Below are 18,595 nucleotides of genomic sequence, written 5' to 3'. Positions count from 1 at the left end.
GTATTACTTTGCTAGAACTTTATTGGTTAATTTCTAGCCCCAGGCTGGAAAAATTCCTGGGGTTTTATGTTTATATCATCTCGCTCCCCTAGGTAGACTCTCTGGGGAGACATATGCTGCTGCTTCTCAAGCCTCTTTGCTTGCATGTGTTCTCAGATGAAAAACTTGAATTCCAATTCTTTTATTTTCCTAATAATAAAAATAAATTTGAAAATGAGGTAGGAGATGTGGTGTATATGTGAAATATATACTCAGTATGGAAAAAAATGTAAAATATCTTAATCTTTTCTGTATCGAGTACATGTTATAATGATGTTTTTGATACACTAGGTTAAAATGTTGTCAACATTTAACCTGTTTAAATTTCGTCTTTATTTAAAAATTTTTTTAAGTTCTTTTTTAAAAAATTGGCGTATAGTTGATTTACAGTATTCTGTTAGTTTCAGGTGTACAGCAAAGTGATTCAGTTATTTTTTTTTCAGGTTATATTCCATTATAGATTAGTATAAGGTGTTGAATATAATTCCCTGTGCTGTACAGTAAATCCTTTTTGCTTACCTATGGTAGTTTGTGTTTATTAATCCTGTACTCTTAATTTGTCCCTCCCTCCCTCCGTCGCTGTCCCCTTTGGTAATCATAAGTTTGTTTTCTATGTCTGGTTCTTTTTACTTTTTAAAATGTGAACACTAGTAAAATTTAAAATTATGTATGTAGCTTGTATTGTATTTCTATTGTTTGTTAATTCTCTACATTATCTCTACTGCCCTTAAATAGGGTGTTTTCCATGATTAATTTGGAAAAATGTAAAAATTTCAAAAAGTATTAGAAAAGTCTCTTTAATTTTTGCAAAGTCAGCAATTTTCCCCTTTTATATAGTTGTAGTAAAAAATATGTACTCAAAAACCATTGTTTTATAAAGAAAACAGTTTTACTTAAATTTATGATTTAAAAATAACTATTCTGTCAGTTTTCATGCCTAATAGTGTTTAGTAAGTTGATTTTCTTTAGGTAGATATGTGCTTTAAAATTTTTTAGTTATTAAAAATGGCTAAAGCATTTATAATTGGTGTATATGAAATTTTAGTATTTTAAAATGTCGTGTCAGGAATCCTTAAATGAAACAAGTTGTTTCAGTATTTGAATGTGTGTCTGTTTTAATTTAGTAAGACTGACTTTCGTGGCCTCTCGCTCACAGATGATGACTTTGACCAGTTTGATAAGCCTGGTGCAGAGCGGTCCTGGCGGAGAAGAGCTGCAGACGAGGACTGGGACAGGTGCGGAAACCCCTTGTCATGTGCAGGGTCCATGCTGATTTATCTCCTGTCGCTAGGGCACACAGAGATCTTTACTGAAAGCAGCGTGTTAGCTGCTGATGCTCTTTCCTGGGTAGGCTGGTCCTTACTGGGCGAAAGTAGGGCAGGGGCGAGCACTCCAGGTGGAAGGCTTTGTAGTGGGCTTCTACCCCAGGCCTGTGCTGTCTCAGGGCTGCCAGTGGAGCACTGGGGGTCTTATCTCTCTGTTTTTATACAGTGATGGTACTGACTTGGTGGGCATCCAGAACTATTGTTGGAGTAATTGTACGCCTACAACAACAATAGCAACAGAATTCCTCCACATCCTACATAATATTTGGCTAGACGTTAACATTTTTGCTATTTTAATTTGTGTAAAATGGTATCTCGTAGTTTAAATTTGTATTGCTCTGATAACTAGTGAAGATGGAAATCTCCCTTTAGGAATACACACACACACACACACACACACACACACACACACATTCTATTAAAAATGTCGACAGTTATGATAGATGTCAGTTCCGTGTAGTGATTACTTCTGGGAAGGCGCTCTAGTAGGGGTTAGAGGGATGTGCACTGGAGAAGCGCACAGAGGCCTTCATTTGAGTTGGGGGAGTTCTCAAATGATGACTACGCGTTACGTATTTCTTACCATCTTAAATACTGTGTTGAAAATGTGAACATTACCTTGGAGTTGCAGTCAGAAAGTTTGATAATGAAGGTCAGTAGACCTGAATAAGGAACAACAACGATATACTGCTGTGAAAAGAATACCTGGTTGCCGTTTGAAAACTGTGATGTCCCAGAAGTTTTACTGAAAAATCTACATTAAAAACTATGTAATTCTTATAGTCTACATAAAGTTGATTACCCTCAGTGACTCTTAAGGTAGTCCATAAAAAAGTGAGAGCTTAGAGCAAAGTTTTCTATATAAGCAGTGGTCCTATTGGGAAGTACTGATAACTAGTTTTATTTAAAAGACTATGATGGGGAGCTGAGTAAAGTCTTGTGTATTTTCATAGTTTACTCATCATTTGGACTTTCTGTTCTCTGTTAGTCATCTGGTAGTGTTTATGTCTGTTTTTCGTTTGGGTTGCTTGTCTTTTCCTTATTGATTTTAGGGATTCTTTATACTTTTTGAAATTTTATTTTTGCGCTTAGAGATATCTCCTTCCAGTCTGTGGCATGTATTGTGTTAAACTTAATAGTCTTCAAGTAGATTTTTATAAATAATATCATTATAATCTTTTCCTGTATGGTTTTTGTTTATTTTTTTAAATTAAAATATGAAAAATGTATTTGGAAATCATTTTCAGACTTATGGGAAAGTTGCAAGAATAACCCAAAAATTCTTACAAGCCCTTCTCTCAGACTCACAGTTGCTTTTTGTCATGTTCATGTTATTCTCTCCCTCTTTACACGCTCACATACACACACATAGAACATTTTTCTTTCCTGTACCATTTTACAGTAGCTTGCAGTAGTTTGTATCATGCCATTTTCTTCTGAATCTACATTGGTTATCCAAGGTTTGTCAGTTGTCCCAGTAATGTGCTTTCTAGCCAAAAATGAGTTTCTTTTCCTCCTCTTTGTTCTTCATCTGGAAGAATTCTGTCTTTAAAGACTTCTGTAAAGCCTCTGTCTTTAATGACTTTTGACATTTTTGAAGAGGACACACTGTTTATCTTGTAGCAGCCCTCAAGTGTGGCTTTGCTAGTGTCTCCTCAAGCCTAGATTCAGGTTGTGCATTTGGTAAGGAGCACTCTTTGGTGACACCGTGGCCTTCCTGAGGGCACCTCTCCAGGAGACATGTGATGTCAGTCAAGCTGCTTTCTGCCTTTTGTCCTCAAGAAATTCTTCCCTACCTTGTATTCTGTATGTTCCTATGAAAGTTTTAAAGTGTTTTTTGGTCTCCGTCCCTCCGTCCCTCCCTCCTTTTCTTCCTTCGTTCCTTCCTTCCTCCTGAAATTGATTAAATTGATTGCTTTTTTTTTAACTTACTGAGAATTTCAAGTGTATATGAGAATAGTACAGTGCAGGCAATATACCATCCTTCAGCTTCAACGGTGTCAGTAGGAAGCACTCTTGTTTTATCTGTGATCTCTGTAACCCTCCTCACATCACAGACATAATTTCATCTGAAAATATATCAGATTGTATCTCTCTAAAAAATAAAGGATTTATAAATATAGGCATAATAGAGTTATATCTAAAAAGAAGTCCCTTAATAGGAATGTCTTATTAATGTTCACATTTTCCTGATTGTCTCATGTATATATAAGTATATCACAAATACACACACGTATAGTGTGGATATGTGTCTGTGTGTTCTTTTATAGTTTGACTTGGAGTCCAAATAAGATCCATATTTCATAATTGATTGGTAGGTCTTTTAAGTGTTGTTTCATCTGTAAGTTCTCTCCACAGTTTTTGTTAGTTCCCTGAAGTTTTTGTTGAAGAAACAAGGGGTTTATCTTGGAGAATTTCTACTTTTGGTGATTGCATCTCCTGGAGTGTTTTTAGTATGTTCCTTCATCTCTTGCATTTTCTGTAAATTCATAGTTAGATCTGGAGGTTGATCAGATCCAGGTTTGAATTTGGGCAGGAGTAGGGGCTCTCCAGTGTCTCAGTTGGTGGTATGTTCCTCCGTCAGGAGCTTCACAATGTCTTGTTAACTTTTTGTGGGGTTACCAGCCATTAGATGATGTAAGTGGTGATATTCTCATTCTGTCATTCCTTCTTTTTCTGTTAGTTGTGGTAATTCTGTAAAGTACTTGGTTCTTCTGAGGTACAGAATAAGTGCTTGATTCTTTACTTTTGTTTACCAGTTTTCAAAATAATGGGTCAGTTCCTTAGCATCCTCCAGAGGTGAGTTCTATTTTTGAATCATTTCAAATGCATAGATTTAAATACTGCATGTGTTTTTTTAATCCATTGTAGTTACTATTCTTATTAATGTTTGAATTGTCCCAGTATTTGTTCAGTGGGAATTTATTTTGGTTGTTGTGACATTTGTTGGTCTTCTGCTATGATGGAATTGGGTTTTGTTTGCGGTGAGACAGGGCTCTAGTTTTTCTTGTTCTTTCCAGTGTGACTAGCATTTGTCCCAGTGTCCTCTCTTCACCTCTTCCATGTACTGGATGGTAGAGGAGAAGTTTGAAAGTTTAGGAGAAGAGTGAGTCAAGACGTATCAGTGTACGCCGGGTAGGAAAGAGCATGTTGAGGAGGTCTCCACTGAAGGTCGTTTGATGACGGGGACGGTGACAGGGCCGGGCTAAAGAAGCAGCTGTGGCACTGGGGGAGCAGCAGCAGGCCCGCGGGGGAGGGGTGTCCGAGGGCCCAGCCAGGGCTGCGCTTGCGTGGGGGGTGGAACTGGAGCTGAGCGGGGGGGGGGGGGGCATCTCTCCTCCTGCTTTGTGACATTCCGTTGGGAGCTCCCATGGCCGAGCCCATCCAGAAGAAAGGCCGGGGGAACCGGAGAGCCCGTGGGGGCCGTTCCCGGAGACCCTCTCCAGGGCCTGGAGCCGGCAGGGACCAGACGAGGGTGGCCTGGAGTGGGGAGGCACAGAGACGATGAACTCACGTGCAGTCTTTGTTGTCACTTAGATTTCTCATTTTGAAAGGCTGCAGCCAGGTGACTGCCTGCAAAATACCTGTTTCCCGAAAAAGTCTTTTAGTATAATTCTGTTTGTTAGTAAAAATGCACTTGCTCCCTAAGAGCTGGTTGTCTCTCATCTTTGATAAGAAATACCTGCCAAAGAGGTGGTTCTTCCTCCATAGTGTTTACTGGTGAAATCTTGTGGGAGCTCTGCCGTTGAATGCAGGAAGCCTCCTCATCCTTTTGGTACTCCTGTCACTTCCTAACAGTTACCGTATTGTCCACGAGCATTACTGCTCACCCCTTTGAAAGGACTCGATTTGGACCATTCAGTCCCATTCATTCATTGTTGTTTTTGGTGACCCTTGCTGTAATTTCGGTAGTGTTTCGTATTTTACAAGTTTCTTCCCTTTTGTGTACCTCTTTGTAAGGATCCAACTTTATGATAACAATAGAGAACTAACTACATTTAACTTTTGTGGGGTGTGTGCATCGTAGTTAGTATTTGGACTCTGGAGCCAGACTTCTCAACTCATCTACTGGTTTCTGACTTGGCCGCAGGGTGACCTTGGGCCAGTTCTTTAACATCTCGGCCTCTTTGTTTTCACGTTGAAAAAAGTGGAGAATGATGTAGGTGTCTGGTTGCTGGGGTTGTGTTATGTCAACAAAAGAGCGAGTACGTGTGAAACGCGTGGAGTGATTCTTGGCATGTCGCACACTGAATGGGCGTTAGTGATTTCTTGAGCTATAATTTATGCATATTGTAGTCGCGTGCACTTAATCCTCTGTCTCCCGTCTTGCTTTCTTATTTCATGCTATTATTGCCTTTGTTAGTCATGGAAACAACTGTTCTCCACCTCTGTACACTCCACTCATTTACAACTGGTAAAGTTTGCATTTATCTTCTTTTAAAAAATGCTTTTGTTTAGAAAAAATAGGTGACAGTCCAAGACTGATTTCTTATTTCCATATATTTGTCAGCAACAAATACTTTCTAGATTTTTGCTTGTATGATTACCAGCACCTGTTCATATTATGGTTTTAAGAGCTCTCCTCAGTTAGTTTCCCCTGGGCAAATGGTATTACCTGCCCTTTTCAGTTACTTAGAGGGATGCTCCAGAGGGGTGCTTGTCCCCAAAGGGATGCTTGTATTTTTGGGGGGTAATCTAGAATCACATTCTCAAATGCGCTTATTGTAAATATTGTGACTAGAAAGCATTTTTTCCTCGTCCATGGAAAATGATTGTAACACTGAAGATACAAAAATTGTATCTGAAAGATGATTAGATGATTTGTGAATTGAAAATGTTGGAAGAAGTTATACATTAGTCTCTAGTAACCGTTTTACTTGTACAGGTCCATGAAAGATTTTTTTCCATGAGCTAAGTTCTTGTCCTGAATCTGTCTCTGCTGTGTGACCTTGGGCAAATCATTTAATCTTGTCCTTATTTTCTGTATCTATAAAATGATGGTATACGATTTATGTAGGGTAACATAAGATAATGAAAGAGGTATTCAGTGCATGAATGAAATGACTTGTTGAGTTGTTTCTGGTTCTAAAAGGTAGTAAATAGAATTTCTGTTGTAACTTCATATGTGCATTCCAGGATATTCTGGCATTCTGCACAGTAAACATGGGTTTTGGGTAAAATAGCACTCAAAACTTATAGAACTTATAGATATTTGTAACCAGAGCCGTTATTTAAAAAGTAGCAAATCGTAATAAGAACATTGGTGCAGTTAAATCTCCATTGGCATTTGTACCTAGAATCATAGTCTAATTGCGTTTCCTCCTTCTAGATGTTGGTCCTTAGTCATTTGCTTTTAAAAGACGTAATTTAGTGGTAGCCATCTTCATCAGTTAGAGGAACATACAGTGGGAAATGTCTTCAGATTTTTCATCTGGTAAGGGTTTCTATTTTAATTATGAGAAAAACTTCTGATTGCTTCAAAACATAAACATGCTGACAAAAAAATTGGAGACAGCTGACATGACTCCCTTGTTATAAAGATAATTCTCTTAGTTATGATTTACTTGAATGTCCTTATCAGCATTGACTTTTCATTTTTAAACTTTTTCAGTTTTCGCAGTTTGAGTGTTAAATGGTCTTTCAATGATTTTGGTTTTTAATTTTCCTAGTTAATGACGTTGGGCATCTATCTTTTCCTATTTCATCGTAGGTAAGAGAAAGCATAGATATTGTATTATAGTTTCTTCTTTTGCTCATTAATGAACAAGTCCAGAGAAATTAAGATCTCATATTGAGGTGAAAAAACTAAGATTAGAAGTCTAGTGAGAGCCGCTAGTTATAGCAAAGCTTCCCATACTTAAAGGACCAGATGTTCCCTATATATTTGAAAATATGTTTTCATTATTAATAAAGGAAAATGTAGCAAACTTAATGTGAAAGTACCCAAACCCTAAAGTCCTGGATAAATTTCCCAGTGGTCTACAAACTTTGCAGTGTGTAATAGGAATAATACATTGTCATGTCTCTTTTTTTCCACAGTGAACTTGAAGATGACTTACTTGGAGAAGATTTGCTCTCTGGCAAAAAGGTAAGAAATACAGATCTTCCTGAAATTAAATGATAGTTATTTAATTGCATTTAAAATATAGGAGTACATCTTATGCATGGGATGTGTTACTGGAAAGTTGGGTATAGATTAAAATTTTGTGAATCGAATTACTTTTTAAATGCACAAAGAGTTGAGTGTTTAATTTGTAAGTTCTTTGATAACTTAGAATTCAAGCCCTAAACCCTTTGAAGCAAGTACTCTAGCTCCTGCTACGCCAAGGCACTCTAGCAGGCACTGAATCTATGAAGGCGGCAGCAAAGCTGCCACTTGCCCGAAGGAAGTGGCAGCTCCTTCCTTAACATTCAGTGGTTAGTATTTGCATACTGGAGCTGGGATTTACTTGTTGGGAATATTCAGAGATAAGCATAAAAATAAACATACTCAAATATGATAAATATTCAGATAAATAAGAATAAAAGTCTAAAACCTGATGTAGGTTTTTCTAAACTCTTGATCAAGTAAAATCTTGGAAGCAGTTATCGTTGATGTGTATATCTGTTTATATATCGTGTGTGTATATGTATATATGTAACTTTACATATATACATATATTTATTTTTTTTTTGACTGCGTTGGGTCTTTGTTGCTGCGTGTGGGCTTTCTCTAGTTGTGGCGAATGGGGGCTGCTCTTCGTTGCGGTGCGTGGGCTTCTCATTGTGGTGGCTTCTCTTGTTGTGGAGCATGGGCTCTAGGTGCGCGGGCTTCAGTAGTTGTGGCGTGTGGGCTTAGTTGCTTTGCAGCATGTGGGAACTTCCCGGACCAGGGCTCGAACCCGTGTCCCCTGCGTTCACAGGCGGATTCTTAAGCACCGCACCGCCAGGGAAGTCCCCTGCCAATATATTTTGAACAGTATGAAACATTAAAAATAAAAAGCCAAAAATTAAAGTGAAATACTGAATTTTTATTTTACTTATTAACAGTTTAAAGACACTTGTTATTCTCACTAAATATCAAGATAGCTTTTCATGCTTAGTTTTTTTAAGTCTTCAGATTGTGATGGCTCCTTACTGTCAGTTGTTTTCAAGCTCATTGTACTCTTAGGTGATTGGGCCACATCAGTTGTCTGATCTATCAGATCTGATTACATTTTCCTTTTCCTTTTATAATTTAGTTGATGAAGGTCCAGTACTAGAAGTACCAGCTTTGCCATTTTCCTGTAACTTACTATGTTGCATTAACATCTTCTCTAATACATGAATTTGCTGTAGCCGCTCTCTTTTCTGTTTCTTATTGCACCATAGGCCTGCAGGTGTCTTGGCTTTGGCCTCCCCCAACATTTTCTCCTTTAAAAAGTGGCTCTGTCATCACCTGTATCTCTAAGTAAGGATTAGTTCCCGTTATCTGTAAACCCACTTGATCATAGTGACTGAAAGTGAAAAGCCAGGGACGGTGCCCCTCAGCCTGCCCATGTTGAGCTTGTGCTGTGGCCTCAGGATGCCGCATGTGCAGTGTGATTTGGGGGGCCAGGGCCAGTCCTTCTTGTGTCATGGTCGTAGAGGGGAGGGGAGGACTGTGTCCTTTCCGACTCAGTGAATTAGTTTGCACATCCTTGAACTGCACTCACTGTACGTGGGGCTCCACTACCCTAACGTAGACACATTTTTTTCCTTTGTAATTATTTAAAATGCTTTAGTGAGGAATACCAATTACATGTTACAATGTTTAAATGTAGTAAAGTATTTGGACATGAAGTTGGAGTTCTACCCTTGGGCAAGGCTGGTGTCTCATAGTTTGCCCTGGGTTTCTATCAGGGAGCCCACCTGGCCCTAATGACTTCACAGGCGCTCTTGGCCACTCTCTCTTACGCTCTTTTGCCCTGCTTTCCTGCAGACCACGCTGACCAGAGTCCTCCCTAGCTATTCCTCTCTTGCCTGAGGAAACACTTCACTCCAGTTCATCTTTAAGTAGGAACTCAAGTCCTTTTTTCCTCCTCTTTCTTCCCTTGTGTGCATGTTGTCGGGGAGTAGTAACGCACACACACCACAGAAATCATTTTGATAGGGTAGGGAAGTGTGAGGTGCCCCGGGATCTAAGAGACCGGCATGCACGCATGCAGCCTAACAAAGCCTGGAACTGTAGAAATTTGACCAGTTGGCGGAATCACTAGGCTGCTTCTACTTACTGATCTGATGAGTAGACAAGCCTGTCAAGAACAGGAGAGAGGGTCTAAGTTGTGTTTATTTTCATGTGTTCATCCGTACTGGACAAACCAGAGTTTTCTTTTAGTCCATTACCATTTCAGTTGGGCACTCTAGTTATCTAAAATCTGCTTATTTCTAAAATTCCACTATTTTTTTCTTTTGTTGTGCTAAATATAGTCAAATATTAAGGATACCATTTTTTTTTTTATGATAAGAAAAAATTACTTGTTTATAGGGTACTGACAAAGGACTCGTTCCTTTTTTTTTCTTTCGTTAAGAGTTACAGTAAATATGATCATTATGCTTGCTGCTTCTATACTTATTTGACTGTGCATCTAAAAATTAGTCTGGGGCTTCCCTGGTGGCACAGTGATTAGGAATTCGCCTGTCAGTACAGGGGACACGGGTTCGAGCCCTGGTCCGGGAAGATCCCACATGCCACGGAGCGACTAAGCCCGTGCGCCACAACTACTGAAGCCCACGCGCCCTAGAGCCCGTGCTCCACAACAAGAGAAGCCACTGCGGTGGGAAGCCCGTGCACGGCAACGAAGAATATCCCCTGCTCGCTGCAGCTAGAGAAAGCCTGCGCACAGCAATGAAGACCCAACACAGCCATAAATAAATAAATTAATTAAAAAATAAATAAATAAAAATTAGTCTGGGGTAGTTAGCCAGTAGGCCATATGTAGAATCAAGACTGTCAAATGGTTATATCAAACTGAGAAAACTTTCTGAATGGCAGATGTTTTAATAACAAGGTTAGAAACAATCCAGTCAATGTAATTTTGCACTTTTGTAACAAGTCTTTTTTGTGGAAGTGACATGCATTAATTAGATTTCTTACTTTAATTAGAATCAATCGGATTTGTCAGATGAGGAGCTAAATGATGATCTTCTACAGAGTGATAACGAAGACGAAGAAAATTTCAGGTACTCAATATTAGCTCATTAAAAATGTTCTTTATGTAACTAAATTTCTAGTAACTAATTTATAATTATAGTGGGATGTAAATGATAATGTACTGTATCTTTAACATATGATTATATTGTAAACAGGATATTAATATAACTTTGATGTGGAAGCCATATATATTTTTCTATAAATACATCAACTGTTTAAAGTCAGTGTTGGTCTTGCATTTAACGACCTCTGAGAGCTCTGTTGAGTGCTGGTTATAGAAGTTCAGTACAGGTATATGCACTGCTCTTTTAAAGAATTCCTTTATTTGGACGGGGGGCAGTGGCCTCCGACTCTTAATACTGTTGGTCACAGTTTGATGTTACTGCTTTTGTTTTCATTTTAGACAGTTTTTATTTATACATATGTAGTAACTGAATTGCCATTTTGAAAATTCCTTTGGACTGTACTTCGACTCTAGTTGACTATCTGAATATAGTGGTTTTAGTCTGTTTGGGCTGCCATAACAAAATATCATAAAATGGGTAGCTTACAAAGAACAGAAATTTATTTCTCACAGTTCTGGGAGCCGGGAAGTCCAAGGTCAAGGTGCTGGCCTGGTTGGGTTCTAGTGAGGACCCCCAGCCCTCTCACTGTGTACTCTCATGGTTGGAAGGTGGGAGGGAGCTCTCTCGGGTCCCTTTTGTAAGGGCACTGATCGCATTCATGAGGTTCCACCCTCATGACCTAGGCATCTCCCAGAGGCTTCACCTCCAGACACCATCACGTTGGGTGTTAGGATTCAACACATGAATTTGGGGGGGGTGGAGCACAAATATTCAGTGCATGGCAGTAAAGAATATCTTTCTGTTGCTGACATAGTAATGCAATTATAAGAAGAGGAAGAGGCATTTAGTATACTCTGTTAGGTGGAGTAATTTTTTCAGTTTTATGAGGAAACATTTATTGTGAAAATATAGAGACACTTCTTGCTTATAAATGTAGTTAACATATATTCCATTCATTGTTGAGCTATAGATTTGTAATAGTTTTTCTAACATAAAGTAATTTTTATGGGTAACAAGTTTTAAATTAATCTATTCTGTCAGTTATTTGTTTCCCAGTTCCATTCTGTGACATCATTATTATATTTTGATCTTTTGAGTTAGTTAAGTTGCCCTTGAAATAAACCTTTGGAATTTTTTTAGCCATATGTCTTCAAGTGTATGTGGCATGTTCAATTTTTTGTTAGGATTGGATACTTAATAAGTGTAAACTTAGATCTAGCTACAAAACCTTGCATTTTAAGTGTTATTATGCATTTTTAATTGTTTGACATTTATCTGTTGTGATTTAACAGGTGGAATATGATTTCTTTTTTTGCAGTTTTAAAACTGCCTTCGTTTATTTTACTCAGAAATTAACTGTTTTTTTAAAATTTGTGGCTAGTATAAACTTTAGTTGAACATTGAAATGTATTTTCATGCAGATTTTTAATATTTTGATTTTTTAAATAGGAGTTTATAGTTTGCGTCATAGATTTAAAAAAGAAAACAAGTTGTTCTTAAAATTCCATCTGTGATTTTCTCTTTATAGAGTAATACTCCTAGTTTTACCTGGATGTTTTAGAAAATAGATACCACCCGTTTCATTTTGGAAGTTAGAATGAAACGTAGTCCATTTGCTTTCAGTCCTGGACTTTTGCCAGGTAGACCTGTTTCTCATGGTTGGTCTGATTCTCCCGGTCAAATAAGCTGCAGCTGATGATAGAGGGGGCACCTTATGCAGTAGGAGTCTGGTGCTGGCCCTGTGTACGTATAGCGCACTGAGCTCTGCGGTGTGCAGGCGGAGTTTGTAGTGCTGGCTTAGTAGGTAGCACGTTGAGTTTTGCTTTCAGTCATTGTTGTTGTCAGTGTGCCTTGATCAGTCACTGGAGTAACTTTTCACCGGTCTTTCTAACAGTTAACTTATGCAATGATTTAGTTTTGAGCTTCACTCCAGTTGCCTGCCTTTCTTTGTATTTTTGTCCCCTCTAGTTCTCAGGGTGTCACAATTAGTCTGAATACCACATCTGGCATGGTCACATCATTTGAACTGTCTGACAACACTAATGACCAGTCTGGAGAACAGGAATCCGAGTATGAACAAGGAGAGGATGAACTCGTTTATCACAAGTCTGATGGATCTGAACTGTATGCTCCTGAGTACCCGGAAGAAGGACAGTACGAAGGCCACGGTGCTGAGCTGACAGAAGACCACATCCAGTACGTGGGGGAGCCGGAGGAGGAGCAGCTGTACAGTGACGAGGTGTTAGACATCGAGATCAATGAGCCTTTAGATGAGTTCACAGTGAGTCTCTCTCCTTTGTATGGCTGAAGATAGCATGGCTGCCTGGGTATAGGTTTCTAGACTGATTTGAAGTCTGTTTCCCTCCCCTGGGAGGGCGGGAAAGTAGACCTTATTATCACTGTCTGCCAGTTTCTTTATCTGCGCTATGACAAAGTTTGTGTTGACAGCTTGTTTGGCCAGAGGTAATGCTCCTTTTGTCATCCTGGAAGGCTGCACAGAATCATGACCTTGAGGAAGAAAACAGCTTTGTGTGGTGGAGATACACTGTCAATTGTTAGAAGTACTTAATGCAGGGCTTTTATCCAGGCTTTAGACAAGATCTGATAAAGTCCTTCTAAGGTGAAAAGATTATTGACCTGCTAAAGACATCTTTAAGGCGCTAATATTCCAGAGTGATTGATGTCCTGTTCATTCATCCTTTTTTGTAACCGAGAACTGTCTAAACATGAATAAAGAGATTGGAGGTTAGTTTAGGAAATGTCACACACAATTTGTTATCTGTAATCAGGAAGCAAAGATTGCACTGATTTTTATTTCAGAAAGGTGGTTTTGGTTGGTAGCTTTTTTTTTAGGTTGAACTGTCAAGAAAGAAAAAGGTATTAGTGAAAGATGGCTCATCTATCTTCATGATTTATCATTAAAAAAGATTTGTTTTTGAAATAAGCACTTAACGAAATTTATGTTGGAAGGACATGACCTCCACAGGTGCAATCGGATCTTAGGGTTTTCAGGGTGCTAGTCTCCCCTGAGGCGCAGTGTGAGTGGGGCTGCTGGCGTGGGGTCCCCCGAGGCGCAGTGTGAGTGGGGCTGCTGGCGTGGGGTCCCCCGAGGCGCAGTGTGAGTTGGGCTGCTGGCGTGGGGTCCCCCGAGGCGCAGTGTGAGTGGGGCTGCTGGCGTGGGGTCCCCCGAGGCGCAGTGTGAGTGGGGCTGCTGACGTGGGGTCCCCCGAGGCGCAGTGTGAGTGGGGCTGCTGGCGTGGGGTCCCCCGAGGCGCAGTGTGAGTGGGGCTGCTGGCGTGGGGTCCCCCGAGGCGCAGTGTGAGTGGGGCTGCTGGCGTGGGGTCCCCCGAGGCGCAGTGTGAGTGGGGCTGCTGGCGTGGGGTCCCCCGAGGCGCAGTGTGAGTGGGGCTGCTGGCGTGGGGTCCCCCGAGGCGCAGTGTGAGTGGGGCTGCTGGCGTGGGGTCCCCCGAGGCGCAGTGTGAGTGGGGCTGCTGGCGTGGGGTGGAGGCAGGCAGCGTTCGGGCTAGAGTTCTGCCTTTATCTCCTAATGTTTCCATTCAGAGTAGGTAATTTTTCATTTGAGAAAAAATGTGTGTGTGTGTGTGTGTAGTTTTGAAAGACACTAATTGTTTATGTGGAGCCTTAGAATATTTAGTTCCAAACACAGTTGCGTTTATATATCACAGTGTTGTTTTTAAGATTTATTCTTTTTGAATCCTTTCTCTTTAGTAGATACAGTAATGAAAAAATGTTTCTGGGTTTGGTAAACAGAATCCTGTAAAAGGCATCATGGGTCCTTGTTTTTTCGATAACTCTGTAATGATTTGTTTTGGTAATAAACCCTTCAGTAGTGTGGACAGGTGCTCTCTGGTTTACTGGTGTGTCCATATACTATGTTAAAGTGAGACACTGTGATTTAAAATGATTCTTAAAAATTAAGCCAAGATCTTTTAAAAATGTGCCCCGTTATTTCCTGGTTAGAGCGTTTTAGTATTTCTACTGCTCATCCCTAAAATAAGATGGTCAGTCAGTCACATCCCTTGTAAATTCAAAAGCTCAACAGATATTTACCAGTGTCCAAGCAGTGGGGATGTAAGTATTGCTGAAATATGAAGCATGAAGCATGGCCCCTGCCTTCTGTTAACTTAGACTTTAGTGGAACAAATCACAGTGTGGAAAGTGCTTGATAGCACTTATACATGGTCACGTAAGAGGTATCTCTCACTTTGGTGTTCTTGCACAGTTTGTTGTAAAGAGAATTTTTAGTAAGTGAGGACTTTCCCTCTCTTATTTTCCAAACTTGAGGCTACATTTAGGCCCCTCGTTGTATAAAATCCAACTTAACTATCCAGCATCTTGTGCCTAAGATTCAGGTATTGAAAAGAAAAAAATGCAAATTCAATATACTCACAGTACTTCTCCACATTAAAATAAATTTTTTCAGAATTAAAAAAAAAAAATCTTAAAGTAAATAAATTTACTTAACTGAACGTGTCCAAATATTTTCACAGAGAGTTGTGAAGTTTAAAGGTAAGGCGAAGTTAGACGTCTTCCTGTGAGCAGTATCGGCTCACCTCAGTATATCCAGCTTTATAGCCACACTCGTTCCTTCCCTTCTTCCCGGTTTTTTGAAGATTATTGGTTTCTTTATAGTTATCACAGTGGTAGAATCTGGCACTGCCTCTTCTTTGCATGGGAAGAGAAAAATGGACTTAAGCTGTGAAATACTTTTCTCCAGCTCTGCAGTACGGGCCTCTTACTGTCTTCTTAGGCTGTCACTGGTGCACAGATTAATTAATTATTCATTATTAGAGTAACGAACATATGAGTAGATTGCAGTCCTGTGTGTCCCAGTGGTATTTTAGTTTATTAAATGGTTTATTTAACTGTGGTTCATGTCCTAGTTAGGACTTCTTAACTCGTACTCTAAAGCTAGAATTAACTGTACTCATCACGAGTATGTTCTATTTGAGCTCACACGTAACGTCACAGGGAGGAATTTTGTGTATAACTGGGAGTGGAATCATAAAATCGCAGAATTTTACAATTGGAAGGAACAGTCTTACGTATGAAGAAACTGCGTTTTCCCATAAAAAGTTGGTAGTAAATTGTGGTGTTCTTTCCTTTCATACTCAAAAAAATTTTTTTGAATTTTGCTGTCCTAATCTTGAGAGTGAATTGGGATTTGATGTAAAAACTTGTGTTCTTGTATTAGGAAGAGATGTATATTATTTATTATTCAACAGAATATTAGAACACTGTCAGATGATTTATACTTTTGAGCACAACCAGATTTACTTAGTGCCTTTGAAGTTAACATAGATTGAGATTTCATAAACATTGTTCTGTAAAAACAATTTCAGATTGGTAATTTATGTAATGGATAGCAGATTTTTGTTTCCCAGTGAGAGTTCAGTGGTGTAGACTGTTCTCCATTGTATGTTGGCTGAAAATTTTGATTAGCATCGTATCCGACAGTTTTGCTCTCCGTGAATCATGGGTAGTGATAGTTGCTCTTTTAGGTAGGATGGTAACAGTTTCTTTTGGGAAGTAAAATGCAGTGTGTTTGGACAGTCTTGAGAGACAGTTGTGGGGACTAAGGTGGTCTGTCACCTTGGGTACAGCGGCTGTTCTTTGTAGAGAGACTATTGGATTCTGGGCAGTAGGGCTGTGCAGGTCCCGCAGCTGGTCCGCTCTTCCTTCCTGCCTATTGTTCACTTGAGCTGGTGGCCAGGGGCACTGGGGAGTTCAGCTCCCCTGGAGGGGATCAGATCATGTTACTTGTAGTGATACCTGTAGGAGCCCTTCTTTCCTTGCAGTTGTTGTTTCTAGCCAGCTTGCCTGCTTCCTTCTCTATGCCCTCAAGAGATGCCTGCCTGCTGCCGTGCCCTTACATTTCATGCAAACCTGGAATCATCCTTCTAATTCAAGGGAGCGGCTGATGGAGCAACTAATTCTAACATGTAATTTTAATACAGCTCCTGAGTTGAATTGAATTGCCCATACTTTTGTTGTCTTCTGTTGCTGTAAAAACTGTTCGAGTTGGGCATGATTCCAGCCCGCGTACTGCTGCTGAGCTGCTCTGTGCAAGCACATACACACTTTCTTTTAAGATTATATTTCCTTAGTGTTGCTTTGAAGAGGAGCTACTTGTCAGGGCCCTTGGAGGTTGAAGCAGGGTCCGTGTCACTCCCTGTAGCGACTGGGTTGGCGTACTGCTCTCTTGCTCTCATGAACACCCAGGGGAGGCCCCATTCTGGTTTTGTGCTTAGTGCTTTTCTGCTCAGTCTGATAATTGCCATAGTAAAATTTGCTAACATAACTAAGCATGAGTCATGAAGGTGAAAAGTGCTTAAAAACCCCAAAGCTATATGAGAAAAACTTACTTTCTCTTTAATGGCTGTTAGGATGAAGAATACTTGCAGGCTTGTGGGCAACAAGGGATGAAAGAGCAGGAAGACTGTGTTGCTGAAGAGGAATTAGATGAGATTACTGATTCCCAGGTTGCTCCTGAAACTGAAGAGGTATTTGTTCATCTTTTAAAAAGAGTCCAAAAGTTTGCTGGAGTTTTTTTTTTTCTTCTAGATTTAAAATGAGCATCCTTTTAATATTAGCGAAAAGTTGATACATCTCTTCTTTGAAGTATGAGTGTAGTTTAAAAAAACCCACAAAAACAAAACCCTGAGCTTTCTAGAATCTTTGGACAGTGAGTTCTGGTTAGCTGTGGCTTCCAGATAGCTGTTTGCCCTTTGAGTGTTAGAATGTTTTAAATGTTTTATGGGAGTGTGGGTAGAAATGTTTTGAAATGCGCAGTATATGTTAGTGCTTTGAAAGGAGTGCTGTAATTATTTCAAATTAGTTAACGTTAGTTAATTTTGACCATTATTCAAAAAATACTGCAGAGTTCCCTGGAGTTAGGTGCTGTGTTAGGTATTGAAGAAACAAGGATGATTGAGAAGCTTGGTTCTTGTGCTCAAGGTACTTGCAGCCTCATAAAAGGGAGAGAAGACGTGGGCAAATTCCAGTGATGTAAACATAGACGTAAACCTCCCGGAAGAGAGGCTCAGGTACATGCTTTAGCAGCTCACACAGGGGACCTCTCCGGTCGGGTGTGTGTCTTGAGGATGGATTGGGGAACCGGGGTGGGATGTGTTGAGGCTTTATGGAAGAGGTAGCCTGTGAAGTAGGTCTGGAAAAATAGATGTCATTGGACGAATAGAGGTGTGCTCTGAGATGGAGGCTTATAGATTCTGTTTTCCAACCTTAGAACTTGTCCCATGGGTCAAGCATGTGAGCCACAAAATCATTCTATAGTCTTAGAACTTGTGGGTTAAAATTTTTTTTTTCCATATTAATGTTTTTTCTCACTTATTTTCCTTAATACTTTTTTCCCTCTTTTTCCCAAGAGATCATGAAAAGTGGTATTTCACTGGCTTAGGTCATTTCCTTTAGGTTTTACACCAGTGCTTTAGAAACTCAGTATACAAAATATTTAACCTTTCTTTTCCCTAATATAATGCTACGGCAGATTATATGAACACTTACAGACACTTTCTGGGACACATCCTTGCTTTTCCCCAACGAGCTAAATTTAACTTCTCTTTTTGTGCTTTCTCTCTGTCTCTCTTGCTATTTGAAATAATTTGAAACTTAGAGAAAAGGTAGAATAGTAGAACGCTCCCTTTTCCCAGATTCTTCAATTGTAGGCAAATATATTTAGCCCAAGGAACCAAGACAAAGCTAAAGAAGATGTTAAGTAAGAAATGGTTCTCCTACTGGTGACTGCTCTGTTCTGAGTGACGAGCCACGGAACCGAGGTTCAGGGAGGCCCGATTTATGCGGGTCGTGTTTAGCACCACGTTGTGCCCAGCGCAGAGCCAGTACGAGCCTAGATTAGGTCAGACCTGTGAAAGGGTGTTTTGGCAAAAGATCTCTGAGAGAGAAATCTAAGAAGCTGTTAAGGCGGGGGGGACAGACGGAAGTGGCTGTGGAGGTCATTCTGGGGGTGAGTAGTT

The 18,595-nt window shown here is 39.9% G+C and overlaps 1 protein-coding gene across 4 annotated transcripts in view; it reads left to right on the top strand.

The window, feature by feature from the left end:
* The window catches only part of RBM33 (RNA binding motif protein 33), a 116,476-nt gene that overhangs the window by 13,575 nt on the left and 84,306 nt on the right, over positions 1-18,595 (top strand). For 2 of the 4 annotated variants that reach the window (XM_059932956.1, XM_059932955.1), the window contains exons 2-6: positions 1,196-1,274; positions 7,404-7,452; positions 10,468-10,544; positions 12,549-12,861; positions 16,988-17,104. In XM_059932956.1, coding sequence (XP_059788939.1) covers positions 1,196-1,274; positions 7,404-7,452; positions 10,468-10,544; positions 12,549-12,861; positions 16,988-17,104 — 635 coding nt within the window. The remainder of the gene's footprint in view (positions 1-1,195; positions 1,275-7,403; positions 7,453-10,467; positions 10,545-12,548; positions 12,862-16,987; positions 17,105-18,595) is intronic. The other 2 variants (XM_059932957.1, XM_059932959.1) reach the window with 1 other exon arrangement.

Source organism: Balaenoptera ricei, chromosome 9 (assembly GCF_028023285.1).
Source record: "Balaenoptera ricei isolate mBalRic1 chromosome 9, mBalRic1.hap2, whole genome shotgun sequence".
NCBI lineage: Eukaryota > Metazoa > Chordata > Mammalia > Artiodactyla > Balaenopteridae > Balaenoptera > Balaenoptera ricei.
This window is presented reverse-complemented; position numbering and strand designations above follow the sequence as displayed.